Source organism: Arvicanthis niloticus, chromosome 14 (assembly GCF_011762505.2).
Source record: "Arvicanthis niloticus isolate mArvNil1 chromosome 14, mArvNil1.pat.X, whole genome shotgun sequence".
Classification (NCBI taxonomy): Eukaryota; Metazoa; Chordata; class Mammalia; order Rodentia; family Muridae; genus Arvicanthis; species Arvicanthis niloticus.
This window is the reverse complement of record NC_047671.1, coordinates 75,564,916-75,581,124: the sequence shown is the minus strand read 5'-3', so window position 1 is coordinate 75,581,124 and position 16,209 is coordinate 75,564,916. Positions and strand designations below refer to the sequence as shown.

Here is a 16,209-nt window from a genome sequence, read left to right as displayed (position 1 = left end):
GCATTTGTAATTCCAGTGCGACCAGTACGGAGAATCCTCAAAAGCCTGTATGCCAGCTAGCCTGTGTGCACAGTGGACAAACAAGAGTGGCTGTATTAAGTTGGAAAGCAAGGACCAACACCAGAGGTTGTCCTCTGACCATCACATACATACTGTGACATGTGTGCACCCACATTTACACATAAACACACAAAACAATGTAAATTTTTACAAGATGAGAGACACCTGTCCCTCTTTACCTGTTGAAGATACTGCCCTTGTTCACCCTTCTCTGCAAACTGTGGAAAAGCCATGTGCAGAAACTGCAGCAGAATAATAGGTGGGATACTGGAAGAAGTTTTATCCATGGAATCAAACAAGTCTCTAAGAGCTTAAAAAGAAAGCAAACACTGGTTAAGAAAATTGTAACATATTGAATATATGGTTGCTTTTGTAGTAAAGAAAATGTCCTAAAATTATACAACACTATGAATACTAATGAACACTTCAAATGGGTGACTTGTGTGATATGTTATTTACATTTTAATAAAACTTCTGAAGAAAAAATAGCACAGCTATAAAACCTTATCTAATCCAATTACTTATGAGATGACTCATTTTCAGTCAGGCACGGCAGTCTGCACCCATAATCCAATCAAGACCAACTTGGACTACATGGTGACATTCTGTCTCAGTAATAAAAAAAAAAGTGGGGCTATTAATTTATTACAAAATCAAGGGGCTGGAAAGACGGCTCAGGGATTAAGAGCACTGGCTGCTCTTCCAGAGAACCCAGGTTCAATCCTCAGCATCCACATGGCAGCTCATAACTGTCTGTAACTGTACTTTCAGGGGATCTAAAACCCTCACACCAACACATATTAAAATCAAATAAATTATTATAATGTCAGATTTTTCTCACATAGTAAAAGAAGCACACGATTTCTAACCTTTAAAGAATACCAAATGGCTGAGTAGTAGGAAGCACCCTTAGCTTGCATGAGCCCCTAGGTTCAATTCTTAGCACCACAAAAATTGTAATTTAGATTTTCATACATATTACTTCTTTATTAATACCAACTAAGTTTTGTTTTATAACAATCACATCAATACTAAGTCTTATTTCTGTCACCCCCTAAATGTCATTCCCAGAGATTTATTAGAACCTGCAGATGACCCAGTTGATAAAGTGGTTACCATGAAAGCATGGGAGCCTGAATTCAACTCCAAGAACCACAAAACAAACAAACAAAAAAAAAAAAAAAAAAAAACTAGAAACAGTGGCACACGCTTGTTGTTCCAAGACTAGGGAGGTGAGAATATGTGCATCTCTGGGTTCGATGACTACACATTTGCCTAAGCTCCGGGCTAATGAAAGGCCTTGTCTCAAACAAAAAAATCAAGTCCTGGGTCAACATACACAAATATACAACGCACAAAAATATACCTGCAAGAACACACATTAACAGACACCAAACAAAGAAAAACCCACAGGATTATTTTCCTTTTTCTTTTTTTCAAGGCAGAATTTCTCTTGTAGCCCTGGCTGTCCTGAACTCTCTGTATAGACCAGGCTGCCCTCAACCTCACAGAGATCCATTTGCCTCTTCCTCCCAAGGCCTGAAACTAAAGGTGTGTGCCACCACTACCTGGCTATTTCACTTCTTTTAAAGGCAGATGTGTCTGTTGATATTCAGGTTATCCTTGGCCTTGCAATCCTAAGTACTGGGATTATAGGCATGGACTACCAACCATGCCTGGCTCCACTTCATTAGTTTTTCAAGAAAAAAATATACCACTGGTTTATAATCTGGATACAGTCCAAGCTACTGAATGCAAAGGTAAAGATACTCCAATCTGAATGAAGTGACATACAAAAAAAAAAAATTGTTGTTATTTGTTTGTCCATTTGTTTTGAGACAGGGTCTCTTTATTTAGCCCTGGCTAGCCTTAAACTCACAGAGATCTATCTGCCTCACCTCCTCTTCTTCTTCTTCTTCCTCCTCCTCCTTCTTTTTATGTATCAAAATAATTTAATTTTCCCTGTACATTTCTGTTCACATGAGAAATCCAGATACATGTTTATAATATTTACTTGTCATGAAACATTCAAGTGAATTCACATGGCAAAGTAGAATTCAATCATTAGTGAAATGTTTAAAAATATATACTAAACAAAATGTCTTTCTAAGATAAAAGTATCTTCCACAGTGCAATGAATTGCAGATCACTGAAATTTTAACTTGAGATTGTTTCAGTTCAGTTTTTGGTTCCAGATCTAGAGACAGTTTAAAAATAAAAATTAACAGACTTCCTATCTAGAATTCCTATCTGTTTCTATGCTTCCCTTTCTTGTTTTGACTGCTAGTTCCACGGTTTGAAGGTGCTGCAGCTGAAGGTGCTCTTGCATGACCTTTAGATGGCCAAGCCGTTTATTCCGGGATGGAAATTCACTGTGGCAAGTTGCACACTGATGAGGGCATCGCTCGCTGGTTGTGGTTCAGCAGGTACTTTGATACATTTTCTCACATCTTTGTTTTCTTTCCTTTGGATTCAGGACACTTTGGGCTTCACTTTTTGGATCCTCACAGGCGTCTCTGTAATACAGATATTTTCTTGGGGCCTATTTTCTAATTCTTTGGCATTGTCTTCATTTGACTTAAGTCTCTTCTGAATCAATCTTTCCTCCTTCTTCAGTCCCATTTTCATTGAAACTGTCATCAAAATTCTGTGTCAATTTCTATTTTTTTTCTTCTGTTTTTAGAAAGCTTCTGCTTTGGTGGATCTTCCACTTCTTCCTCAGAACTGGCATTCGATAAATTTTCATCCATTTGAGCTTCTGAAAAACGTTCGCCGGGCAGTGGTGGTGCACGCCTTTACTCCCAGCACTTGGGAGGCAGAGGCAGGTGGATTTCTGAGTTCAAGGCCAGCCTGGTCTACAGAGTGAGTTCCAGGACAGCCAGGACTACACAGAGAAACCCTGTCTCAAAAAACCAAAAAAAAAAAAAAAAAAAAAAAAAAGAAAGAAAGAAAAACGTTCTTCCTCCTCCTCCAACTGCTATTTTAACAAGGCAACCATTTCTCGATGCTTCTTTAGACTTCTCCTGATTCTTCATGGCCTTTTCTGTCTTGAAGGATTTGTCACAAGCTGGGCAGTAAAGGTCATCAAAGAGCTCAGCCTCCTTAGCCCACCGCTGTCTTTACCATCTAAACCATCTTTGGGCTCCTGCTCCTCCACTTCGTTTTCATCTGATGCATCTCCTTTTCATACCTCGCTTGCATCTCCTGGAGCGCCTTCTCCACACTGGCCCTAGTCATCCAGCTCTGCTCTCTCTATTGCTCTGCCAGCTTGGCTTGCTTCCATCCCTGCTGCCTCCTCATCTCCTCTGCCTTCCTCGCCTTCTCTTCACCCTGCTCCTCCACAAGTATTCCTGGGCTGCCTGCACTCTCTTATCTCATTTACCAATGAAGGCTACAAGCTGTCGTGCCAGTTCATTTTTCTCTTTCCTTGCTTTCTCTCGGATTTTTTTGTTTTCTTTTTCCATGGCTCATTTTTCCCTGCAGTTGGAGGCTTGCCAAGTATCATATTCTTTTGTGTGCACTAAGTGTGCAAGTGTAGAAAGGCTGTACCGCCGTGGTGCTCTGGGAGTCGCCAAAGGATGGAACATTCTCAACATCTCCCTCTGACATACACTCCGGTTCCTGCATAGAAACCCTTTTCATCGCTAGGCAGTGGTGGCGCACGCCTTTTATCCCTGCTCTTGGGAGGCAGAGGCAGGCGGATTTCTGAGTTCGAGGTCAGCCAGGGCTATATAGAGAAACCTTGTCTCAAACAAAACAAAACAAAACAAAACAAAAACAAACAAACAAACAAACAAAAAACCCTTTTCATCATCCCCATAACCAGAACAACAGGTAACCGTGAAATAATGAAGCAGATCTATCATTTTAATATTCTCCATCAAGCCCTCCTTTAAGTAAGGCCTCTCTATGGTTTTCATACCACTCTCTTTCCTGAGGGTCACTTAAGACATCATGTGCAGCTTAGATTAATTTGAACTGCTCAGCTGCTTCTGCGACATTATCCAGATTTTTATCCAGGTGCCACCTGAGGGCCAGCTTCCAATAGGCCTTCATGAGCTCCTCCTCAGCAACACTTCATGGCAAGGCTGGACAAGGGGCTGGGGACTAGGAAGAAGCCGCAGCAGAGGAGCCAGAAGCTTGACAGCCAGCGAGCCCAGCAGTGGCAGTGGCGGCAGCAGTGCAGGGCAGGGCAGCAGAGGCACTGCGGTGGACAATGTGGGCTGTGGCACCTGGGCACACAAAGGGGACCACTGCCTTTTTTTTTTTTTTTTAAATGAAAAAGTACTATGGCTTTACCTGAAAAGATGGTTTAAGAGGTAAAGGTGTCTGTTGCCAAGTCTAAAAAAAACAGTAGTTCAATTCCCCATACAATCCAAGGAGAGAACCAACTCAGTAAGTTCCTCTGACCTCTACATGCACACACATATAAAATAACTTGTACTAAATACTGCAGCCCTTCAGCACACATACTGACCTGCAGTAATATACTGTGCTGACGCCATTTCCCCTGAAGCTCTCAAGGCACCTGCATACCTAGGAAAATTAAATATAACATAATTGAATTCACCCTGAAATTAAAATGAGAAGAAATTAGTTAAAAGAACTTATTAGGATATCCTAGAATTCAAATTTCTCAAAGTATTTTTTCCCTTCTGGTCTTACAATGAACCTTAAATGGCTTTTTAAATTTAAAAGCCAGGAGCTGGAAAGATAGCTTTAAGAGCACTGACTGCTCTTCCAGAGTACCCAGGTTGAATTCCCAGCACCAACACAGCAGTTCACAACTGTCCGTAACTCCTGTTCCTGCAGGAAAAACACCAATGTACATAAAAAATACAAATATAAATTATAAATGTAAAAGCCAAACACTTAGAATCCACACTATATAACTTCCTATATAATACTGCTCAGAGCAAAAGCCACATACCTTCCTTCAGCATTAACTGGTCTAACATAAATGAAATAAGTCACTGTCAGCTCAAAGTCCTAGTATGGAGTTTCTACTTTCACTTCCAACTTTATGATGTTGACTTACAACAGCACAGTACATTAAGCACCCAAAGGGGGGGGAAAAAAAAAACCAACCATTATAAAGAATCTTAATCTCCATTCATGACAAAGTCACTATGGTAAAACATGATTTTCCTAACATATCCACTAGAGTAACTAATATAAGAGACCAACCAGAAGTATAAATATGAGCAACCTTCATGAATCCAACAAGGAAAAAAATCAAATCAAACATGATTGGCATGTATCCTATAGAGCTAAGTATGTCTCAATTTACAAACATGAAAGCAATTTGCTTACATAAATAGGATGAAAGAGGGCACAAAAAAAGGTGCTAAATTACATCCAACTCAAGGGCTTTGCTTTCCTGTCGTTTGCAACTTTCAAAACTATAGTGATGAAACCTTTTTTTAAACTAATAGGACCAAATGGAGGCAGGGGACAGGGAACATCTTTAAGAATACTGCTGATTCTCAAAGAAATCAATGTTGAACCAATGTACAAACCAGAGCAAAACAGAAACACTATTTGGAAAGGTCATAATGAGTAAGTACTGAACCAATCAGTGACAGATTGTGGTACAATGAAGTCTGTCCCAAACCATAACGTAATTTTTTTAAAGTAAAATGCAGATAAAAACATAAAAAGTTCGAAAAGTTGATCTAAATATTCTGGGCTGGAGAGCTGGCTCAGCAGTTTAGAAGTCCTTTTGCAGAGGACCCAGGTTCAATTCCCAGCACCCACATGGCAGCTCACAATCACCTCTAATTCCAGCTCCTGTCCTTAGACTCCCAGGGATATACTATGCCTTTTTCTGGCCTCCAAGGAAATCAGGAACACCTGTGGTGCAGACATACATACAGGAAAACACTCATTACACGTAAGACACTACTTTAAAAATTATATCTGAAAAGTTCTAATTTAGTCAAGCTAAAAGTGCCTAATTGATCACCACAGATTTAAAAAAAAAAAAAAAAAAAAAAACAACTTAGATTCTAAGAAAATTGTTTTAAAAAATGAAAATAAAGGAAAATCGGGGCTGGAGAGATGGCTCAGAGGTTAAAAGCACTGAGTGCTCTTCCAGAGGTCCTGAGTTCAATTCCCAGCAGCCACATGGTGGCTCACAACCATCTGTAACGGGATCTGATGCCCTCTTCTGGAACAGCAGTGTACTCACATATCTAAAATAAATAAATCTTTACAAAGAAGGAAGGGGGGGGGAGTGGGAGAGAAAGGAAAATCTAAAAACTACTAACAGAAAAGAATAGCAACTACTCTCAGACCAGAAAGTCCTAAGAAACCTTAAAAAAAAAACAAAAAAACAAAAAACTATTAACCACTGAAAAAACATAATTTTGACCTAGAATATTTTTACCAAGAAAAATGGGTAAAATAAAACCATGTTTTAAAGAATTACAGAAAGCTTACTATGATTTGTATTCAGTCATGTTATTAAGCAAGAATAACAATTAAAATAAAAACAACTAAAGAGGTCTAGAGAGCTGGCTGAACAGTTAAGAGCATTGTCTGCTCTTCCAGAAGTCCTAAATTCAATCCCAAGTAACAACCATCCAAAATGGGATCTGATGCCCTCTTCTGGTATGCAAGTGTACAGGCAGAGGAGCATTCATACATAAATAAATCTTTTGTTGTTGTTTTTGGTTTTTTTGGTTTTTCGAAACAAGGTTTCTCTGTTTATGTAGCCCTGGCTGTCCTGAAACTCACTCTGTAGAACAGGCTGGCCTCAAACTCAGAGATTTACCTGCCTCTGCCTCCCAAGTGCTGGGATTAAAGGCATGCGCCACCACTGCCCAGCAATAAATCTTTTTAAAGAAAAAAAAGTACTAAAGAATTAATAACTGCAGGTATCAAGAACTGAATAATTTGAATGTATTTTCCTTAAAATCTTTCAATGAAGGTTCTCAATTGCCATTATGTAAGCTACTATCATTCACTATTATTATTATTATTATTATTTACAGTTTGTGCGCATGCAACACATGCATGCCACAACTGAGGACAACTATGAGGAATCAGCTCTCTCCTGCAAATACTGTTCCACCATGTGACCCTGGTACTGAACTTAGGGCATACAGCAAGCATCGTAACCAACTGAGACATCACTGGTCCCCTACGGCATATTTTAGGATTCATTAATTTTATCTGATGTGCATTAAGTGTTTTGTCATGCATATGTGTATGTACACCACATGCGTATGTGTCTGGTGCCTACAGAAAGCAGAAGAGGATGACAGACCCTCTGAAACTAGTTACAGACAACTATGAGTTGCCATGTGGGTGCTTGGAAATAAATACAGATCTTCTATAAGAGCAGTTATGTCCTCTTTTAATTATTGAGCCATCTATCTAAGCCCTGTTTTTTAACTTATACTCATTGAGAAGAGATTTATAGACTAATTCATAGGTCCTCAAAGCATATGGCTTTTATTCACTTGTATGATGGTATATAATAAAAACAAAGTTTCCACTCTTTAAAACTACCATTCAACTAACATACTTAAATGTACAGGTTAAGGGAACAAAATTAGAAGTCCAGATATAAATTCTTGTTAACAAAGCTTCTAAGACAATTAACTGAATAAGAAGAGTCTTTGGCAATCACTGCTGGAAGAACTACATTATCTATATGCAAAAAGGATGGAGTAAGCCATATACTTCCTACCATACATAAAAATTAACTAATGGGTTACATGCCTCAAGAAAAATTCCTCTTCCCTAAAAAAGGAAGTATGGCCAAGTATGGTAGATCACAACTTTAATCCCAATCGAGGTCGAGGCAGGTGGATTTCTATAAATTCAACACCAGCCAGGTTTATATAGTGAGTTCCAGGAAAACCACAGACTCTGTCTCAAAAAGCATAGTTTGTGATGTTATATTACAGAGTTAATTCCTAACATGACACCAGAAGTATGACCTTAAGGTTTATTTTTCTTACACATTTAAGCACAGTAAAACTTTGAAAAAAGGTTTCCACGTGGCAATTATCCCAACAAAGCTTTAGGCATAGCCTTATCAAAACTCCCTAGCAAAGCAGAAAAGCACCTGTGTGACCTTTACAGTAAAAATAGTTGTACTGACTAATAAATAGTATTTGGGGGAAGGATACAGGAAGGATTTGTAATAAACTAAGGATAGAGTCTATTGATGGAGCATACAAAGTACATGGGATCTCTATCATAAGGATGAGTTCTAGTCACTGAGAAACTAAGCTCAGGATATTTGGGGGCAGGAGGGAATTCAGGAAGGCTGACTAAGTAGAACAAAAAGATCACAAGGTTAGACAACATCCATTCCAGCCTTCCTGGTAACCAAGGCATCAGTGATTTTCTTCCTTTGAAGAAAACAGGCCTGAGTGTTCAACAAATCTGGTTCCTCCAATGCTTTCTTTAAGTTGTCTCTCCTACATAAATGACTTTCTTCTGTAAGCTACTAACTTTGTCATGGTATTTTATCACAGCATTAGGAAATTAACACAACGTCCATGCCAGCATTATTCATGACAAAGAGTGGACACAATCCAAATGCCTATCAACAGAATGATTAAATAAAATTTTATATGTGTATACCTAGAAATAGTAACAGAGTAATACACATTCTTCACGAATAAACCTTTGAAACTATTATGGAAAAAGAATAAAACCAACTAGAAGACCACAAATTATATGGTTTTTTACACACACACACACACACACACACACACACACACACACACACACACACACAGATATGAAATGTCCGCAAATGGGCAAATTTATAAAACAGAAAGTAAATGAACTGCTGATGATGGGTGGCAACAGTGAGCGCACACCTTCCTTTCTTTCTTTCGACCTCACATGTAGACCAGAGACACTGAGGTATGCACTACCATGCCTGGCCACATTTCCTTTCTTAGAAGAAAGCAGAGTTTCAAAACTTAGTGTGGTAACAGTTGTACAATGCTGTGAATAAAAACTATGAGTGCATTAAGAGTGGTCTGGTATTAGTAAATGAGTGTCTGAAAGAAGCTGCCATGAAAGACAGCCATGCCACCATCCAAAAGTGAACCACCTTTACCCAGTGACCTCTTTTGGGGGGTTGAGGGTGGGTTGGTTGGTTGTTTATTTTGAAACAGAGATTCTCTGTGTAGCCTTGGCTATCCTAGAATTCCCTTTGTAGACCAGGCTGGCCTCAAACTCATAGAGATTCACCTGCCTCTGCCTGGGATTAAAGGTGTGCAGCCACTACTGCCTGGCTTTAAACAAAGTCTTTTCAAGTCTTACCTTTTAAGGGCATCTTTGAGTTCAGGCACAGAACGAATACACTGAACTGTAGCATTCATGTAACAAGTGTTACCGAGGTTTGTCAATCCACATGGCAATTCCATCTGATAAAGGGATGGAGTAAGATAAACACATTTATAAAATGACATCACATATTTAATCACTAAAGATCACACTCTGAGTCAGGAATCATTTACCAGCCCTATTAACTAATAATCTAACTTCACACTAAAACAGTGTCTCATTTCCCCCAACAGAAAAATTTTACTTGCATCAGGCTGGCAAGAATTCTGTTGTAATCATTGTCTAGAAAATAAAAAGATAAGCCTATCAATTCATCAAAAAAAAAAAGAAAGAAAGAAAGAAAAAAAAAAAAAAACCACAGGTAACAAAACAGGTAGAAAGACTTAAAAACAAGTACATAAAAAACAAACATACGAATGAGCTGGGCTTGGTAGTGCATGCCTGCAATCTCAACAGTCAGAAGAAAGGAGTATCATGGATTCAAGATTGTCTGGGTGACACAGTGAGTCTCAGTCTCAAAAGATCCCCCTCACTTGCAAAAAAATGTATATAATAGGTATTTGTTCACTTTAATTTGACATGTCTTAGCCATTTTATATACTGAGTTACATTTACTTTGGGATAGAGGCCAGGCCAAGCTTGGTGGGAGAGCACTTGCTTTAACATGCCCTATTTTGATCCTCAGTACCATTTAAAAAGAAAATTAAGATAAACTGTATTTAACATGGAGTGTTTGAAGAATTTAAATATCCTATCATTTAAACTTCTCTTTGATCCTGCTTTCTTCTAAGTAGTAAATATTTCAATTGAATTATCTTCCCAAAATGTACTTACTGTATATCAATTTATATCTGTATATTTATGTGTGCATTTTATAACACTTTCATCTGTAAAATTTGGTTTGGGGGGTTTGTTTGGTTGGTTTTTTTTAAGATTTTTTATTTTATGTGTGTGAGTACATTGTTGTTGTCTTCAGACACACCAGAAGAGGGCATCAGACCCCATTATAGATGGTTGTGAGCCACCATGTGGTTGCTGGGAATTAAACTCAGGACCTCTGGAAGAGCAGTCAATGCTCTTAACCACTAAGCCACCTCTCCAGCCCAAATAATTTTTTTAAATATCTCATAGCTTTGAAGTATAAAAGCATAGGCCCTGAATTAGAAATTTCATATATAATGCTAAATGTAAATTAAGTTTAAGTTAAAATCACTTCTAAATAAGAAAAGCAACAATAATAAAAGTATACAATATCAAGGAACTCCTAAGTTTTATGATGACCTGACTATAGGACAAATTTAAGCTAGTTTCAAAAATACTAAATTTCTACTTATTGCTAGAATTATACATCAATGTTAATAATTAGAACCTTTAGATACTACTTTCTGAAAGACATCTTAATGACTGTCCTTCAAAAAGTAGTGACCCAACATAAAATCTGGTACATCTTACAGCAGTTGCTAACTGTTCTTCTGTCATGTCTTCTACGAAGACAGTTTTAGCAGAGGGTTCTTCTGGAAGAGCATCTGCTGACCCCATCATTAGTACAGTCATTCCCTGTTACAAAAGAAATAAATTCATGAAAAGACTTACAAGCTGACAATGTTATGCTCAATACAGGAAAGCTCAAAAGCACCCATACTACACTAGCTGGAAAAAAGAAAATCTACACAAAGCAGATGCTTGGCAACCTAGCCCTGGTGGTAGTTGGAGGGAGTGACTTTAAATGGGCCTATACTTCTTTAATAAGGTGAATAGTATCTATGAGCTGGGCAGCATGGCACATACCTTAATCCCAGCACTTAGGAGGTCACAAAATGGAGTTCTAGTCCAGTCTGGACTCCATAGCAAGCTCCAGGACAGCTATGGTAATATAGTGAGATCCTGCCTCAAAACAACAACAAACCAATGACTAGTTCAACTTGAGGCCCCCACACCATGAGAGGGAACCCACACCTGACATGACATGTTTGGATGGCCAGGAACCAGAGGCTGAATAGCCCAGAAACCTAGGATAGAACCAAACTCAACTGGCAAAAAAAAAAAAAAAAAAAAAAGTCAGTGAAATGATTACTAATGACACTCTGCTATTCTACTATTCTACTCATAGATTGCTGCCTAGCCCAACTGGCGTCAGAGAGGTTTCATCCAGCAATTGATGCAGAGTTGAACAGATGCAGAGACCCACAGTCAAACATTAGGCAGAAGTCACAGAACCCTGCAGAAGAGGTGGAGAAAGGATTATAGGAGCCAGAGGAGTCAAGGACACCACAAGAATATAGCCCACAGAATCAATTAAGCAGGGCTCATTGGGCTTACAAGGGGTACAGAGACTGAGGCGACTATCAGGAAGTTTGAATGGGTCTGAGCTAAGTCCTTTGCACACATATTATAGTTGTGTAGCTTGATGTTCTTGTGGGACTCCAATATTGGGACTCTTTTGCCTGCTCTTGGGACACTTTTCCTTCTACTGGGTTACTTCATCCAGCCTTAATATAAGGGTTTATGGTTAGTCTTAGTGTAACTTGTTATGCTGTGTTGGGTTAATATTCCTGAGGCCTGCTCTTTTCTGAAGGGAAACAGAGAAGGAGTGGATCTGGGGAAGAGGGGAGGTGGGGAAGAGGGCTGAAAGGAGTAGAGGGGAAACTCTAGTCAGGATTAAAACAACAAAACCATCTCACACACACACACACACACAGAGAGAGAGAGAGAGAGAGAGAGAGAGAGAGAGAGAGAGAGAGAGAGAGTGAGAAAGAGAGAGAAAGAGAATATCTATGTTGAATTCAGTAACTTTCAAACCTTCATTTTATTTCTCCATGAACTACCAAAACATGACTAAGAAAACTTCTTCCAAAACTGTCTAAGGATGCAAATATTTAAATATGCCATTAATACTCAGTATGAAAACAGGAACAGTATTACGCTAGGCATGAACATGCTATATGTTCTAATCCTAGAACTTGAGAGACAGAAGTAGGAGGATTTGAAAATCCATAGGCACAGGATGTCTTTAAAAGTCATCCTACAGGACTGGGAAAATAAATAACTCAATAGGAAAGTACTGGCATGCAAGCAAGGATGTGAGTTCAAACAGACACAAGAGGCTAGCATACATCTCTAATCTCAGCGCTCCTCGGCAAGAAGGGAACCACATGCAGGAAAACCCCAGAAGAGCAGGGGCCAACTCTCCTGGCTTACACAGTAGCAAACAAAGAAACCCTGTCTCAAACATACTGGAAAGCAAGGGCTGATGCTCAATGTTCTCTCTCTGTCTCTCCCTCCCTTAAAAATATCCTCACCGAGAACTAATGTAAGAAAAAAGCAAAAGTTACAAATCTCTCAAGGAAATTAAAAATAATCACACACAAGGAAAATCCTGGTCCAAAAGAACTCACTGGCAAATTACTTCATATATGTAAAGAACATCTATGTTTAACATAAATTATTTCATATATATAAAGAACATCTAATCTTTAACTCATCAAGAAAGAAATACTTCTCCAACTCTCTTAGTAAGCTCAGCATAATTCTTACAATAACATTAAATATGTAATAAAAATAAAAATATAGACTAGCCAGGGGTACAGGCCTCTAATCCCAGCACCAGGAGGCAAAGCAAGAAGAATAGTTCAAGGCCATCCATCCTCCACTACATACAGAGAGTTCAAGGCCAACCAGAGTCTCAAAATAAGTAACTAAATCAACACAGAAATGAAGGCTAACAGGTCTCATGACCATACACACAAACATCCTAATTAAGAACTGGAACCTGGGCTGGAGAGATGGCTCAACGGTTAAGAGCACTGAATGTTCTTCCAGAGGTCCGAAGTTCAGTTCCCAGCAACCACATGGTGGCTCACATCCATCTATAATGGGATCTGACACACTCTTCTGGTGTGTCTGAAGACAGCAACAGTGTACTCACATACATTAAATCTTTGAAAATAAATTAATTAAATAAATTAAATATATTAAATAAATAAATAAATAGGAACCCAAAAATAAACTAAGGAGGTAAATGTTTTTCTTCTTAAACAGTCGCAGTCTAGATACTGTCTGTAAACTTCCATTGGGCCCTGACTTAAACAGTCGCAGTACTCTAGATACTGTCTGTAAACTTCCACTGGGCCCTGAGATTCTTTTAGAATCATAAACTCACAAATACTATCACAAATAAATCTCATCTTTGAATACACTTGATACTCTGTATTATCATGAGAAGGCCATAAACTGTTACATTCCACTGAGTGATGCTAGTTCTCAAGGTAATCACTGCTGAAAATGTTGAGTCAGAAATTGGGCTACGTACTTTTCTCAATTTTTTATTTATGATTTTTAATTGTATGTGTGTGTGTTCAACATGTAATGGCCAGGTCAGTTCTCTCCTACCATATGGGTTACAGGGATTGAACTCAGGCCCCCAGGCTTAGCTGGGAGCACACTTACCCACAAAGTCAACTGCCAACTCATTTTGCAATTATTTTTACATGAATGAATAATATTTTTAAATATCTCAGTTTTAATATCTCAATATGGTAAATATCAATGGATAAAGCCCACATACAAGATCCCCTTTGGAGTTAATTGTATTTTTTTTCTTTGACATGGAGTCTTATTATATAGCCCTGGCTGACTTAGACCTCCCAGAGATCTACCTATCTCTGCCTCCAGAGTGCTAGGATTAAAGGCATGTATACCATACCCACCAGACATACACTTTTCATTTTTTGAGGCTGAAGCTCAAGAGTTCAGAACCAGCCTAGGTAACATACAGAAATATCAGGTGGTAGGGATGGGTTGAGAACCAATGAGAACACACTTGGTATGGATCTCCTCAGTGTTAAAGAGCTTGCCTAGCATGCACTAGACCCAAAGCACCATCCTCAGGACCAAGGACAGAGGATGGGTGATAGGTAATAATGAAACTGAACAAAGTATAAAAAATTAAAAAATCAGATGATCATTTTAACAAGAAACAGAAAAAGGACTTAACAACATTTAACAGTCTTCATAATCTTAAATGTTAGTGATTTGAGATAAAATCTCCACTCTCACTATTTTCTATTCAGTAGTATACTAGAAATTCTACCAAGAATTCTAGGGAAAAAAACAAAACAGAAGTTATTTGTTTTAGCAATTAGATCTCAATAAAAGTCACAGTAACTAAGAGGAGAAGAGCAAACTCATTATTTGAAGATACTATTCCTGTGTATGCAAAGACGACGCAATCTCCAAAAATATTACTGGAATATCAAGTGAATTAAGATCACAAAATAAGAATAAAAATAGAAAATCAATTATACTTTTTATACATTAGCCATAAACATTGAGAAACAATTTTTTTTTTAAATACTGCTCCAACTGCAACAGAACACTAAATTTTGAGAATCTAACAAAAGCCAGGCAAGGTCTCTATACTGAAACACAACTCTGTTGTGCCAAATTAAAGACTTAAACAAAATAGGAAGCATACCATACCCTTTAAGATATAGTACTCAAAGTAGGTTCATCCTCTCCAAATTGGTCTAAACACCAATGTATTTTCAAACAAACTTAACTTGTGGAAACTGACTTCTTCTAAAATTATAACTGAATACAAAAATATTTTTGAAAAGAGAAAAAAATGTAGATAACTCACAATATATTGTTTCATACTTACTTGTCTTTGTTATCAAGACCACATACTAATATAATTTTAATCAGCTAGATCAATGAAATAAGAGCTCATAGACCTGTAATTGATTTTCAAGAAAGACTAAAATAATCAGTTGGGGGGAAGAGAGGGAAAGAGGGAAGGAGGAAGAAGAAAGGAAAGAGGAAGAATTATTATTGTTGTTGTTGTTATTATTATTATTAATAAATGGTGTTGAACAACTGGAAACACACATTTAAAAAGGGACCTTGAGGTAAGTGGTTTACTTCATTGTAATGAGTGGTCTTAATACTTACATTTTTCATTTTGATGTTTCCCCAGTCATCATCCTATTTCAAAGACAAACAAAAATGTTTAACTACCTCTGCACAATTTTAAATTTGAAGCTACCTCAAAATAAAATTTACATGCCTGCCCAAAACTAGAAATTCAATCCAGACCTGCTTGACGCATCTCATGTTTTTATGCCTTTTAACTTAATCCTCTTTGGTTCTCTATTCCCTTAGTTTTAAAATACAAATAATATACAATTCAAAAGTAATAAAAAATCATAAAAGTCTGGTATAGAAGATATATGCAGTAAATGTTAATTACTAACAGTCAGTTTTGTTTGGTTAGTATTTTCTGCTATATTCCAAACTATCCCATTAGGACACAGCCCAGCATAAACTAGTTATCCAAGTCCCTAAAGGCCAAAGGTTCACAGAACTTGGGAAGTTAATAAGTTTCCAGGAATATCTATATCTATACCCAATCATCAGGGCAGGCAGTCTTTATCCTTAAAGTTAAATACTGTTCTTCAGAATGTCACATCAAGCCCAACAAAAATATTTTCCAGCTATCCTTATGTGGTGTTATGAACAATAAGAGAAAACAGAAGCAAAAGACCGCATCAGGTTTACGGCCTTCCATCACAGGCTACTAAGCTGAGACTGACTCTTAAGCTTAAAGTCTGTGTGATCACTCCAAAGGAGAAAATGGGTTTTCTCCCTTTTTAAATAAACATTTCTCCTTCCAGCTCTAGATAGGGATTAGATAGCAACTGCTCTCTTTTTTTTCTTAAAATTTTATGTGCAGTAGCTTGCATATATGCCTATGTGAAGATATCAGATCCCCTGGAGTTACAGATAGTAAGCTGCCATGTGGGTGCTGGGAATTGAACCCAGGTCCTCTGGAAA

At 37.9% G+C, this 16,209-nt stretch overlaps 1 protein-coding gene and 2 pseudogenes across 2 annotated transcripts in view; all 3 read right to left on the bottom strand.

Moving 5' to 3' along the window:
* The window catches only part of Usp14 (ubiquitin specific peptidase 14), a 34,861-nt gene that overhangs the window by 12,539 nt on the left and 6,113 nt on the right, over positions 1 to 16,209 (bottom strand). The window contains exons 3-7 of one of the 2 annotated variants that reach the window (XM_034517763.2): positions 15,328 to 15,360; positions 10,831 to 10,935; positions 9,355 to 9,458; positions 4,538 to 4,596; positions 240 to 370 (exon numbers count right to left, since the gene is read on the bottom strand). In XM_034517763.2, coding sequence (XP_034373654.1) covers positions 240 to 370; positions 4,538 to 4,596; positions 9,355 to 9,458; positions 10,831 to 10,935; positions 15,328 to 15,360 — 432 coding nt within the window. The remainder of the gene's footprint in view (positions 1 to 239; positions 371 to 4,537; positions 4,597 to 9,354; positions 9,459 to 10,830; positions 10,936 to 15,327; positions 15,361 to 16,209) is intronic. The other variant, XM_034517764.2, reaches the window with a different exon arrangement.
* On the bottom strand, positions 2,188 to 2,917 carry LOC117719586 (dnaJ homolog subfamily C member 21 pseudogene; annotated as a pseudogene).
* LOC143433736 (dnaJ homolog subfamily C member 21 pseudogene) lies at positions 3,014 to 3,830 on the bottom strand (annotated as a pseudogene).